Consider the following 13,449-nt stretch of genomic DNA (forward strand, 5'->3'; position numbering starts at 1 on the left):
CTGCTCCTTCTGCTCCTCTTCTGCTCCTCCTCTCCTTCTCCTCCTCCTCCTCTTTTTCTCTTCTTTTCCTCTTCTTTCTCTTTTTCTCCTCCTCTTTTCCTTCTGCTCCTCTTCTGCTCCTTCTGCTCCTCCTCTCCTCCTCCTCTCCTTCTCCTCCTCTTTTTCTCTTCTTTTCCTCTTTTCCTTCTCTTTTTCTCCTCCTCTTCTCCTTCTGCTCCTTCTGCTCTTCTTCTCCCCCTTCTCCCTCTTTTCATCCTTGTCTTCTCTTTTTTCTTCTCTTTTTCTCCTCTTCCCCTTCTCCTTCTGCTCCTCTTCGGCTCCTCCTCTCCTCCTCCTCCTCCCCCTCCTCTTTTTCTCTTCTTTTCCTCTTCTCCTTCTCTTTTTCTCCTCCTCTCCTTCTGCTCCTCTTCTGCTCCTTCTGCTCCTCTTCTGCTCCTCCTCTCCTTCTCCTCCTCCTCCTCTTTTTCTCTTCTTTTCCTCTTCTCCTTCTCTTTTTCTCCTCCTCTTCTCCTTCTGCTCCTCTTCTGCTCCTTCTGCTCTTCTTCTCCCCCTTCTCCCTCTTTTCGTCCTTGTCTTCTCTTTTTTCTTCTCTTTTTCTCCTCTTCCCCTTCTCCTTCTGCTCCTCTTCTGCTCCTCCTCTCCTCCTCCCCCTCCTCTTTTTCTCTTCTTTTCCTCTTCTCCTTCTCTTTTTCTCCTCTCCTCTCCTCTTCCCCTCCTCTTCCTCTTCTCCTTCTGGCTCCTCTTCTGCTCCTCCTCCTCCTCTTCTCCTCTTCTCCTCCTCCATCTCTTTCTCCTCCTCCTCCTCCGTGTCCTTCCCTCTCCCTCCCCCCCACCCGGGCTCTCCCTCCGCCTCCTCCCCCTCACCACCCCCGCCCGGCAGAGGGTCGGTCCCGCCAGGGGAGATGTTCCGCCAGACCCACCCACGCCCCCTCACCCCCTCCCCTTGTCCCGCTCCTGGCCCGCAGCTCCGGCCCGGCTTTTCGCTTCGCCCGGACGCACTTCCGAGACTCCGGCGGGCGGGCGGGCGAGCGAGAAGCCGCAGAAGGAAACCCCCCCCTCCCCAAGCTCTGCGCAGCCCCGCCGAAGAAGCCGCCGCCGCCAACCGGCTCCTCTCCGGCTGGGCAAGCCGGAGCGCGGCCCTCCGAAGAAGAAGAAGAAGTCCCCGCCGGGCGCGCCCCTCCGCTCGCCCTCCCTTCCCGAGCGAGAGGCTTCGGCAGCGCAAGCGGACGAGCCCGGAATCGGAGCTCAGCTGCGGGTCGGTCAGTCGGGCAGGCGAGGAGGATGCCCCGGGATCGCGGCAAGAGGAGGGCGCGGCGAGCCCCGCCGGCGCTCCGGGACCTGCTGCGTTGAGGCGGGCCGGGAGGCATGGCTCGGCGTCGGGGACGCTCCCCGATGGGATTCCTCGCGTGTCAGGAGCCGCTCCTGCTCCTGCTCTGCGCAAACTTCTTCCCCGGTAAGGAGGGCGGCGGGGAGGGGAGGGGAAGGGTGGAGGGGGGGGGAGCGATCGCGGCCGGAGGAGCCCTGACACCCCTCCTTCCCCAAAGATGACCCCTTTTTTCTTCCCCGGTTTTCTTCCCCACCCTGCTTTAAACATCCGTGTCAGACCGCGTTCACACGACCCGCGAGGCAACACGGGGAAGGGTGGGGGCTTGGTACAAACCCGAGTCCCGCGGGACGGACGCTTTTTTTTTTTTTTTGGTTTTTTTTGGTTTTTTTGCTTTAATTTATATGCCGCCCTTCTCCGGAGACTCAGGGCGGCTTACAATGCGTTAAGCAATAGCCTTCATCCTTTTGTATATTTATACAAAGTCAGTTTATTGCCCCCATAATCTGGGTCCTCTGGGTTGTTTAAATCAAGGTTAAACACGTCCAAACTTGGCACCTTGTGGGTCTTTACACGTCGCAAGGCGTGCAAAGGGACCCGGGGCCAGCGCGTTGTGTGAACGTAAAACGATAAAAATGTGTTTAAAAAAAAAAAAGAGGGGGAAAAAAAATGGGACCTGGCGCTGTCCGAGGTCCTGAAGCACTAAAAAAAAACCTGGTGCTTTGGGGATTGAGCTCTCTTTTCCTCCTCCTCCTCCTCCTCCTCCTCCTCCTCCTCCTCCTCCTCCTCCTCCTCCTCCTCCTCCTCCTCCTCCTCCTCCCCCAGCTTCCCCATCCCTGCTGTTCTTCTCAAGGGGATGATAATGACAGCCCTGCGAGGTGGGCTGGCTGGAGAGAGAGAAAAGACCGACCCAAGGTCACCCCCAGCTGCCCATCAAGAGACCAGAACTAGGTTCTCTCCAGCTGGTGAAGATGAGGGGGGGGAGGGGGGCCTCACCTCATGCGTGCAGGGATTTTCCTGAAGGAAAACAGCTGTTCCCTGCAAGGGGAGGATTAGGGGAATCTCCCGCTTTTATCCTCACGGAGCCCTTAACAGGAAGATCCGGAGATCCAGTGGATCAGCCAAGGGCATCCTGTAGCTCCCTAACATGGCAAGGCATTTAGGTGGGAAGATTCTTCTCCATTCACCACCGTTCAGCCTGGCGTAACCAGAAGGAGTTTGCATTTGTTAAAATTAAAGAAATAAATTAAAAAGATCGCCCCCTCCTCAAATAACAAGGAACTGGGAGCCATTTTCCTGCATTCACACAACCCTCTTAACCATCTTATTTTAAAAAATGAGGTGGTGTTTTTTTTTTTTTTTGCAAACAGTGCACTAAACAATGATTCACATTAGCCTTGATTTAGTGTGTGTGTGTGTGTGTGTGTGTGTGTGTGTGTGTGTGTGTCCATCCCGTGCATTTTGGTGAACTGAACTTGGATTCGGTGTGGGGGAGGTTGCACACACTCAGACCAATGGTTCTCTGTGTTGTGTGAATGCGACACATTGACTTTTAGCCAGAGATCCTGTTCTGGAGACCAGCTTGGAACGAACCAGAGATTGGGCGGGGAGGGGGCGGTCATTGGTTCTAGGTTTTCCACCATCCCCACTCCAGGCCATTTATAAACAGCATTCTTTGGCATTTGAGAAGGAGGCCACGGAGGTGAAATGAATTCCCATCAGTAGCTCTGATTCATTGCGATTCCGAGTAAATGCCGAGGAAGAAGTGGTGAGACGGTGAGGTTGGAGAGCAATTTCAAATGTACTCATTAGCTTACGAGTATTAAATCACGGAGGGTATTCAGACAATTAGTAAGTTTGCCATAGTTGTAGGTCTTGTCTTGGCTTAAGAAAGCTTAGAGATGTTTCGGACTCATTCGGTGGGTCATTCTTTGCACCCAGACCACAGGGATTGTCAAAAGTCTCCAGCAACAGAAGAGGATGTGTAAAGTTCACATAGAGGGTAAGGGGGAAGAGGGAATTGGCCTTGAAGGGGAGGGTCCCTCACCAAGGCAACAGACAAATAAGAGACCCAGCCCCAGAGCCAAGCAAGTAACTTGACAAAATGTCTCAGATAAAACCCTCCCTGGTTTCTCACGGAGATAAAGGAAGGGAGGGAGGATACACATTCAAACTTATGAGATAGAATGGAATGGAATGGAATGGAATGGAAGGGAGAAGAGAAGAGAAGAGAAGAGAAGAGAAGAGAAGAGAAGAGAAGAGAAGAGAAGAGAAGAGAAGAGAAGAGAAGAGAAGAGAAGAGAAGAGAAGAGAAGAGAAGAGAGAAAATAGAAGAGGAGAAGAGAAGAGAAAAGAAGAGGAGAAAGAAAAGAGAAGAGAAAAGAGAGAAAATAGAAGAGAAGAGAAGAGAAAAGAAGAGGAGAAAGAAAAGAGAAGAGAAGAGAAGAGAAGAGAAGAGAAGAGAAGAGAAGAGAAGAGAAGAGAAGAGAAGAGAAGAGAAGAGAAGAGAAGAGAAGAGAAGAGAGAAAGAGTAGAGTAGAGTAGGGTATGGCATGGTATGGTAGACTAGACTAAACTAGAACTAGAACTAGAACTAGAACTAGAACTAGAACTAGAACTAGAACTAGAACTAGAACAGAACAGAATAGAATAACAGAGCTGGAAAGGACTTGGAGGTCTTCTAGTCCAGTCCCCTGCTCAGGCAGGACAACCTATACTATTTCAGATTCAGTTACTATCACTTTACAATAAAAGTACAGTGGCTGCAAACTTATGAGAAGGGAAGATTTGAACGATCTGGGTTTTTTCCCCCCCTTTTCATTTCCCTTAACAGGGTTGGTCCCTCCCTATCGTAAGGATGGTTTGCATCAGAACAGAATAACAGAGTTGGAAGAGATCTTGGAGGTCTTCTAGTCCAATCCCTTGCTCAGGCAGAAAATCAGCGGTTGTAGAAGAGGTTGTAGAAAAAATGCTTTTAAAAGCCTCTGACGATCCCAGTTGAGCTGCGTGATCATCAGAGGCTTTTTTTTTTAACTTTTAAAAGCATTTTTTTTGGCCGAAGAGGTTGTAGAAAAAATGCTTTTAAAAATAATTTTTAAAAAGCCTCTGATGATCACACGGCTCAGCTAGGCATGCGGGGGGGTGGGGGGGGTGCGCAGGGATTTTTGCTACCGGTTCTCCGAACCACCCGCCTCCATCAATACTGGATCAGGCGATCCGGCCTGAACCGGGAGCATTTCACCCCTGCCCTGTATCCGTGATGGCGAACCTATGGCACATGTGCCAGAGGTGGCACACAGAGCCCTCTCTGTGGGCATGCCCGCTGTTGCCAGCTGATCTTTGGGTTTCTGGTGCTCTGGCACATGTTCCGGTTTGGACACTCGATGCCAAAAAGGTTTAGCATCCCTGCCGTATACCATCCCAGACAAGTGGCTATCCAGTCCGTCCTTAAAAGCCTCCCTCAACTTCTGGAGGCAAGTTGTCCCGCTGATTAATTGTTCTCACTGTCAGGAAATTCCTCCTTAGTTCCAAGTTGCTTCTCTCCTTGATGAGTTTCCATCCTTTGCTTCTTGTCCTGCCTTCAGGTGCTTTGGGAAATAAATTGACCTCTCTCTTCTTTGTGGCAGCCCCATAGATATTGTAACGCTGCTATCCCATCACCCCTAGTCCTTCTCTTCATTAAACGAGACATCCCCAATTCTTGCAACTGTTCTTCATATGTTTTAGCCTCCGTCATCTTACAATATCTGTATATTTGGAATATTCAGGAAATATATATGACCGGTAGCCCCTTTGCATGGTTCCTTATCTTCAAAACCAATTGCAGAATAGATATTATTAAAAGATACCTTATGATTCTTGATGAGTGTATCTTGTCTTTTTATGTACTCTGATAGCATATGCACGAAGACAAATTCCTTGTGTGTCCAATCACACTTAGCCAATAAAAAAATCTATTCTATTCTATTCTATATAAAGAGATATATTTTTATTTCACGGCTCAGGGTAACCCTTTGCTTTATCCTCCGAGCTTTGTGCCGTCACCAGATTTGAGGGTTGAGCCCGTAGGAGCCTAGGAAGATTACAGCCCTTTTTTCTGCTTTCCCAGACGTTATTTATTTCTCTTCCCTCCTTCCATTAGTCCCTTAATGTAAACTGCCCAGGCTAAAGCTTTGCTGATGCGGCAATAACAGCTGTGGTGGAGGTGGTCTCTGGGAGCCTGGGGTCTGTTTGCTCTTGGAGTAATCTCATCAGCGTTAATGAGATGGGTTTTCTGAGGAAAACCCCAGCCCGGTGAGGGTCTTCCCTCCCCTCTGTAGGAGTTGACACCCCTCCCCCCCTTATTCGAGGGTAGCGACAACAACTAACATATTTTATTAGAAGGAGTAAGCTTTCTCTTATCAGACGCATGCAAGTTGGAAAAAGGTACCGCCAGAATTCCTCCTGATTTCTCCCTTTGTGTTCAAGCTTTCTCGATACGGAGAATCGGGGTTTGCACTTTGAAGGATGGGAGGTGTTTTTTTTGGTGCTTTTCATTTTTGCCTTCAGGCAGCAAAAAAAAAAGGGGGGGGGGAATTTGTCGCCTTGGCAGTTTCTGAGCAAGGCAAGGCTGGGCTTTGAATATTTATTTACATTGTCTTGTTCTCCACCGCTCCTTCTCCCTCCCCCCCAACACAAGGCGCTTCGGAGAGTTCCTTTATTAGCCCGGCAGCTGCCACCAACTTTTCCAGACATGACTCAGAAGTGCCCTTGCTGAAAAGAAGGAAGGAAGGAAGGAAGGAAGGGAGGGAGGGAGGGAGGGAGGGAGGGAGGGAGGGAGGGGAAGATGATGGGAAGGAGATAGGAAGAGGGAAGGAGGGAAGGAAGGAAGGAAAAGATGATGGGAAGGAGATAGGAAGAAGGAAGGAGGGAGGGAAGGAGAAAGAAAGAAAAAGAAAAAGAGAGAGAGAGGATAAGGGAAGAAGCAATGAGGGAAGAAAGGAAGGAGAAGGGAGAATGGAGAGCGAGGTGAAGAAGAAAGGAGAGGGAATGAAGGAAGGAGAGAGATAAGAAGGAAGGGAGGGAGGAAGAAAAGAAGGAAAGTGATGGGAAGGTGATAGGGAGAAGGAAGAAAGGAAGTATAGAGGGGAGAAAGAATAAATGGAAGGAAGGAAGGAAGGAAGAAAAAAGAGAAAAAGAAAGGAAGAAAGAAAGGAAGGAAGGAAGGAAGAAAGAAGTTGGGAAGAAAGGAAGGAGAGGTAAGAATGGAGGTAGAGAGGGGAGGAAGAAAGAGAGAAAAAAGGGGAGAGATGGGAAGGAATGCAATAGGAAGGAAATAGGAAGAAGGAAGGAAGGAGAAGAGGAGAAGAAAGAAAGAAATAATCGATGGGAAGAAGCAATGAGGGAATAAAGGAAGGAGAAGGGAGAATGGAGAGAGAGGGGAAGAAGAAAGGAGAGGGAGGGAGGGAGGGAGGGAGGGAGGGAAGGAAGGAAGGAAGGAAGGAAGGAAGGAAGGAAGGAAGGAAGGAAGGAAGGAAGGAAGATAGACTAAGAGTAAAGATTACGTCAAAAGAAGCCTGCATGGGAAATCCTTCTTGGCTCCCCCAGATCAGCCAGCTGTTTTAGGGATCTTGTCACTTAGCTCACACTTCCCATTTGCAAAGCTTTGTTCGCTTTTCAATAGAGATCTACCGGTGATTTATCTCCCTTTATTTTGCACGAGCTTTTTGGCATATTTGATGAATCTTGATCAGAGTCTTTTTGTAAGGAGCATATTTGGCTCCCAATCGAATGCTGCAGCTCGGAAACCTCACCAAAATGACCAGGGTCACAATTTCCTTTTGGGGTGGGTGGGTAAGGGTATATTAGGGGGCCCTCAAGCTAGGTGAATTCTGGCTCTGTTGCACCAATCAAGCTTTTTGTAGGTTAGGAGTTGCACTGCTTCCCCATTACAGCTTCACACTCTCTGAGTCGGCTGCCGGTGTCGGTAGCCACAATGGTGTTGTGCTGCGGAGAGTGACAAGCATGGAATGGGTCTTTCCAGAGCAAGGCAAGCACCTGTCTGGAGCCTGCATTGCTTTTCAGCTGCTACTTGAACAACTGAAATTGTGTTATTTTTGTGGTTGGTTCAGATAACAGCACTTCGGATTGTTGGCTCTGAATGGATCCTTCCCTATCTGGAAAACAAGAACTTGGATAGGAGTCTAAGAGATCTGTGTGTGTGTGTGTGTGTGTGTGTGTGTGTGAGAGAGAGAGAGAGAGAGAGAGAGAGAGAGAGAGAGAGAGAGAGAGAGAGAGAGAGAGAGAGAGAGAGAGAGAGAGAGATTTGGCAGACTTGCCACTTTTACCCACGTTATTTCACACTTGCAATCATAACTATTTTGCAAATCAAGGTACAGGCCTGAAAAATTTATTCCATGTGCAACTTGGATTTTTTTCATTAACCTAGGAGCAGAATTCATGAAACAATAGCCCATTTTAGCAGAGTTTTGGAGGTTTTGGACTACATATCCCATTCCTCAAAGTACTTTCTGAGAACTCTGACTATCCTGTAACTGCACCTATGCCAATGAATGATCGGTTCGTACAATGCTGTAAGCTTTGGACCTATCTGAGCTCACTCCCTGCAGCTAACATAGTTGCACTGAGTCAAGATTATTTAAACCATGGTTTGTTGAATAAGACAAGGTGGTGAGGAGCAAACACACTAAGCCAGGGGTCAGCAACCTGTGGCTCTGGAGCCACATGTGGCTCTTTCACACCTCTGTTGTGGCTCCCTGTCACTCAAAATATGCGCCACAACTGCCAATGTGCGGCACCTGCTGGAACATGATTCATTGAGGCTTTCAACCCCCAGTAGGCCAATCATGGATAAATCCAAGAAAAGAAAAGTTTCAGAAGAAAACAGAACGTTTACTTCAACTACATATGCTAGTTTTGTGGCCGCTCAAGAAATAGTCAGGCACGGGAAGGGTTTTGTGGCTCCCGGTGTTTTCTTTTCTGTGGGAAATGGGTCCAAATGGCTCTTTGAGTGTTTAAGGTTGCAGACCCCTGCACTAAGCCAAAACAAAATAAGCCACTTTTATGGCTTACTAGTGGATTCCCCAGTGATGTTCTGTCCCCGTCTCACACACGCACACAAACAGTCAGCCAGGGGTTAAATAAAACTTGCAGACAATAAATTCCTTTGATAACAGGATTGGCAGCAACCCAGTGACTCAGCTTAATCTCTGACACGCCTCCTTTTCTGTTGCATGCACTTGTCTCTCCAATGCTGGCGTGGATCCAGCCAAGACTTATCTCCGTCACTGTCCAACTGCGACTGCGACTGCTCGGAGATACCTGGCTCCTGGCCAATCTCTTCTCCTTTGGGAGACACCTGAGGTATTGCCAGAAAGGAGGGTCCTGGAGAGGGAGGCCTGGCCAACTCCTCTCCTTCACTTTCGGAGCCTTCTCCCTCTGATAAGACAGGCTCGGGGGTCGGAGTCACAACAAGTATAGAGTCCATCAACATATAACTTTCCCCTTTAAAAAGGGAGCTAGTTTGGTGTAACGGTTAAGGCAGTTGGCTAGAAACCAGGAGACTTTGAGTTCTAGTCCTACCTTAGGTATGAAAGCCGACTTGGGTCAGTCACCAAGAGGCTGTGAGTTCTAGTCTTGTGTTAGGCATGAATGTTGACTGGGTGACCTTGGGCCAGTCATTAGCAGACTATGAGTTCTAGCCCCACCTTAAGATGAAACAAGGATCAAACTACCAGGAGATGGTGAGTTCTAGTCCTGCCTTAGGCAAGAAAGCCATCTGAGTGACTTTGAGCCAATCACCAGGAGACCGTAAATTCTAGTCCTGCCTTAGACAGGAAAGCCAGCCAGATGACATTGGGCCAGCTCCTCTCTTCCAGCCAACCCACCTCACAAGGTTGTTGTTGTTGGGAAAATAGGATGAAGGAAAGAGTATTAGGTATTTTCACTGCCTTAGGTTATTGCTGATAAAGCAATAAAGGCAAGTTAAATGTCTAATATATAAATAAAAGAAATATAACTAGCTATGTTCACCATCATGGATATTTATTTATTTATTTATTTATTTATTTATTTATTTATTTATTTATTTCAATTTTTATGCCACCCCTCTCTGAAGACTCAGGGCGGCTCACAATGCATTTAAAATCATTATAAAAAACATTTTAAAATTAAAAACATTAAAAACATTAAAACCCATTCACACCGTTCATGGCGGGATCTCGCCGGATCGCAAGAGCGAGATCAACGGCCCTAGGCCTGCTGGAAAAGCCAGGTATTCACCGCTTTTCGGAAGGCCAATAGGGTGGGGATGGTCTGGACTTCAGGAGGTAACTGGTTCCAGAGAGCTGGGGCAGCCACAGAGAAGGCTCTCCCCTGTGGGCCCGCCAGCCGGCATTGTTTAGCTGACGGGACCCAGAGGAGACCAACTCTGTGGGATCTTACCGGTCGTTAGGAGTTATGCGGTAGAAGGCAGTCTCGAAGATACCCTGGCCCTGAGCCATGTAGGGCTTTAAAGGTAATAACCAACACCTTGAATTGTGACCAGAGACCAAGAGGGAGACCAATAGGATAGCTTCCCCAATGATTTCAAAATGTGTCCACTTGCCCAAAAGTTGGGTTCTTCTTAGTACAGTATCTGAATCTAGCCTACTTTTCATCTTAAAGTTGGTGCTTCCTTTTGAATAACCAGAGTGTAGAATAGCTTCCACAAGTAAATAAAAAAACAACAACACCCAAAAACAATAAATATGGAAAGGAGAAGCATTTGTAAATTAAATCAGTATCTACCACATAGAGTCAGTTGCAGCCATCGCTAAGGGGCTGCCCCAAAGAAGAGGGGGTCAACCTATTCTCCAAACACCTGAAAGCAGAACAAGAAGCAATGGGTGGAAACTTATCAAGGAGAGAAGCAACCTGGAATTAAGGAGAGATTTCCCGACAGTGAGAACAATCAATCAGTGGGACAGCTTGCCTCCAGAAGTTGTGGATGCTCCATCACTGGTGGTTTTAAAGAAAAGATTGGACAACCATTTGTCTGAAACGGGATAGATTTCCTGCCTATGCAGAGGTTAGACTAGAAGATCTCCAAGTTCCCTTCCAACTGTTATTCTGCTAGCTTAATTCTGTTATTCTGCTAGTTTAATGCATTATCACACATTAAGATGTGTGATAATGGCCACCTGAAAAATTGGCAAAAATGTTTAAAGATAAATCTGCAAAATGTTGGAAATGTCATCAGATACCAGGATCATATTATCATATGTGGTGGACATGTCCAGAAGCGAGAAATTATTGGATGAAAATCAAAACACGGTTAGAAGAAATGATACAACCACATATAGATTTAAAACCTGAACTGTTCCTATTGGGTATCTTACTAGAGAAATTTAGTAAGGAAAATATATATTTGATTGTACAGGTTATAACTGCAGCGAGGATGGTATTTGCGCAAAGATGGAAAGCAGAGAAAATCCCTATGGAGGGAGAAATAATTAAGAAGATATTGGATTGTGCAGAAATGAATAGATTGACTTTGACACTTAAAGATAGAGAGGAATTGGAATATTTTAAGATAGGGGGACAATTTTATTATTGGTTGGAGAAGAGATATATATAGAGAGAGTAATAGTGTAAAGCAGAGGTCTTCAAACTTGGCAGCTTTAAGACTTGTGGACTAAAACTCCCAGAATTCTCCAGCCAGCTAGCTGGAGAATTCTGGGAGTTGAAGTCCACAAGTCTTAAAGCTGCCAAGTTTGAGGACCCCTGGTGTAAAGAAAGGTGGGAGAAATGGCATAATAAATGAAATGATAAATATTAAGATATGTGAAATAATTGAGGAGTAGGGAGAAGACACAAAAGATGTACTCAGATGATACACTGATTGATTGATTCTGTATTGTATGTTAATGTATGGATCCTATGGATTTCTGTTTTCTCCACAGCTTTTGGCCATGTAGAAACGCGGGCGCATGCCGAAGAACGTCTTCTGAAGAAACTTTTCTCTGGATATAACAAATGGTCCAGGCCAGTGGCTAATATTTCTGACGTTGTCATCGTGCGTTTTGGATTGTCCATTGCTCAGCTGATAGATGTTGTAAGTACGGCTGGAGTTAATTCCATGAGGCTGTTTGGTGAGGGTGGTGAAGAGATGACCTCTCTTCTTGCAGGTTTGAATTTCTAAGTGGACCTTCTCACAAAAAAAGCCAGAAATCCAACATGGGAAGTGCCAAGTGAGGGTCAGAACATCAGTTCGGGCAGTATTTCTCAACCATGACCATTTGAAGATGTGTAAACTTCCATTCCCAGAATTCCCCCATTGCTGGCTGAGGAATTCTGGGAGTTGAAGTCTACACCTCTTTTTTTTTTTTAATTTTATTTATACATTTTTTTATTCTTTAAAATACATAAGTGCTTAATAGTGTATTGTCTGGATCAATTTGTTTATACAAAGTATTAATAAACTAGTAGTAAAAGTAATAATTATAATAACATCCATAATTAAAATACTACAATTTACTTATTATAGTAATTTTTTTTACTTCATTTACCTATATATTTCAGTAATCTTTCTAACTTCTACCTCTTTTATCCAACCATTTTTTTTAAATTTGATTTATATGCCGCCCTTCTCCAGAGATTCAGGGCGGCTTACAGTGCGTTAAGCAATAGCCTTCATACTTTTGTATATTTATACAAAGTCAGCTTATTGCCCCCACAAACTGGGTCCTCAATTTACCTACCTTAGAAAGGATGGAAGGCTGAGTCAACCTTGAGCCTAGTGAGATTCGAACTTACAGTAATTGCAGACAGCTGGTGTTAATCACAATGCTATCAGTCTGCTGAGCCACCAGACCATTGATAAAACATATCCCATGTTAAAAAATATTCTGTTTCTTCCTTATCTTTTATTAGTAATGTCAATCTATCCATCTCCTCAGTCTAATATTTTTCTAATTATACTTTGGTTTGTAGGTGTATCCTCATTTTTCCAGTATTGTGCAAATACAATTCTCGTTGCGGTCAACACGTGCATTATTAAATATGTAGTCCCTTTGTTGTAATTTTCTGGTAGTATACACAACTTCAAGTTGCCAAGGTTGAGACAGCTGTTAGTGACAGCCCTGAAGATGCTCCAAAATGGCTTCAGGGTTGATTGTATTGGGTCTGTTACTTGAAACCTTGATGCTTAGAATGTCAATCTAGAATTTAGTACAACTCAACGTCTTGATGAATACAACATCCACAACAAACATTTTCCCAAAAAGTACAGGTCATGTTGTGGCCCCGCCCTCTGAGCCTATCTCATCGGAGGAAGAAGGCTCCGAACATGAGGGAGAGGAGTCAGCCAGGCCTCCCTCTCCAGGCCCCTCCCCTCTGGCACTGCCTCAGGTGCCGGCCGAGGGAGAGGAGATTAGCCAGGAGCCAGGTGTCTCTGATGAGGGCGAGGAAGGAGAGCCGTCGTTCTGGATGCACGCCAACGAAGGCATGATAAACGGTTGCAGCAGTTAAGGAGGCGTGCTAGGGATTAGAACTGAGTCACTGGACCACACCCCAGTGTGAGGTGGGTGGTGGCTGGTAAGAGAGGGTGGTGGCTGGTAAAAATCTGTGACGAACAAAAACTAACTCTGGCTAGTCACTTGAACAACTTCTGAAGCTGCTGAAGGGATATTGTTTTGCTGGACTATTTGCAATGCGTATGTAATTTTATGTTATCTGTTGCAGTAAAACTCTTGGCAGACGGTGCTTATATTGTTGCCAAGTTTGAGATAACGACCTGCGTGGGTGCCAAGTACTTTCTTAACCCTCGGCTGGCTGTGTTTGTGTGTGTGTGTAGACGGGGACAGATCAGGTCATCCTTGACTTACAACAGTTTGTTTAGTGACTGTTCAAAGTTACAATGGCACTGGATGAAGTGACTTATGACCGTTTCTCATAGCTACGACCTTTGCAGCATCCCCATGGTCACGTGACCGAAATTCAGATGCTTGGCAACTGACTCACATTTATGACCGTCGCGGTGTCCCAGGATTGTGTGATCCCCTTTTGAGATCTTCTGACAAGCAATGGGGGAAGCAAGATTCACTTACTAACTTATCAGATGCAATGTTTCACTTAACAACTGTGGC

The 13,449-nt window shown here is 46.2% G+C and overlaps 1 protein-coding gene across 1 annotated transcript in view; it reads left to right on the forward strand.

The window, feature by feature from the left end:
* Window positions 1-1,075: 1,075 nt before the first annotated feature.
* The window catches only part of CHRNA4 (cholinergic receptor nicotinic alpha 4 subunit), a 77,940-nt gene continuing 65,566 nt past the window's right edge, over window positions 1,076-13,449 (forward strand). Inside the window, exons 1-2 of the mRNA XM_060684352.2 lie at window positions 1,076-1,453; window positions 11,266-11,417. Of these exons, the coding sequence (XP_060540335.2) occupies window positions 1,366-1,453; window positions 11,266-11,417 (240 nt within the window). The 5' untranslated portion in view covers window positions 1,076-1,365. The remainder of the gene's footprint in view (window positions 1,454-11,265; window positions 11,418-13,449) is intronic.

This window comes from Pantherophis guttatus, chromosome 3, assembly GCF_059756535.1.
Source record: "Pantherophis guttatus breed Tessera chromosome 3, ASM5975653v1, whole genome shotgun sequence".
Classification (NCBI taxonomy): domain Eukaryota; kingdom Metazoa; phylum Chordata; class Lepidosauria; order Squamata; family Colubridae; genus Pantherophis; species Pantherophis guttatus.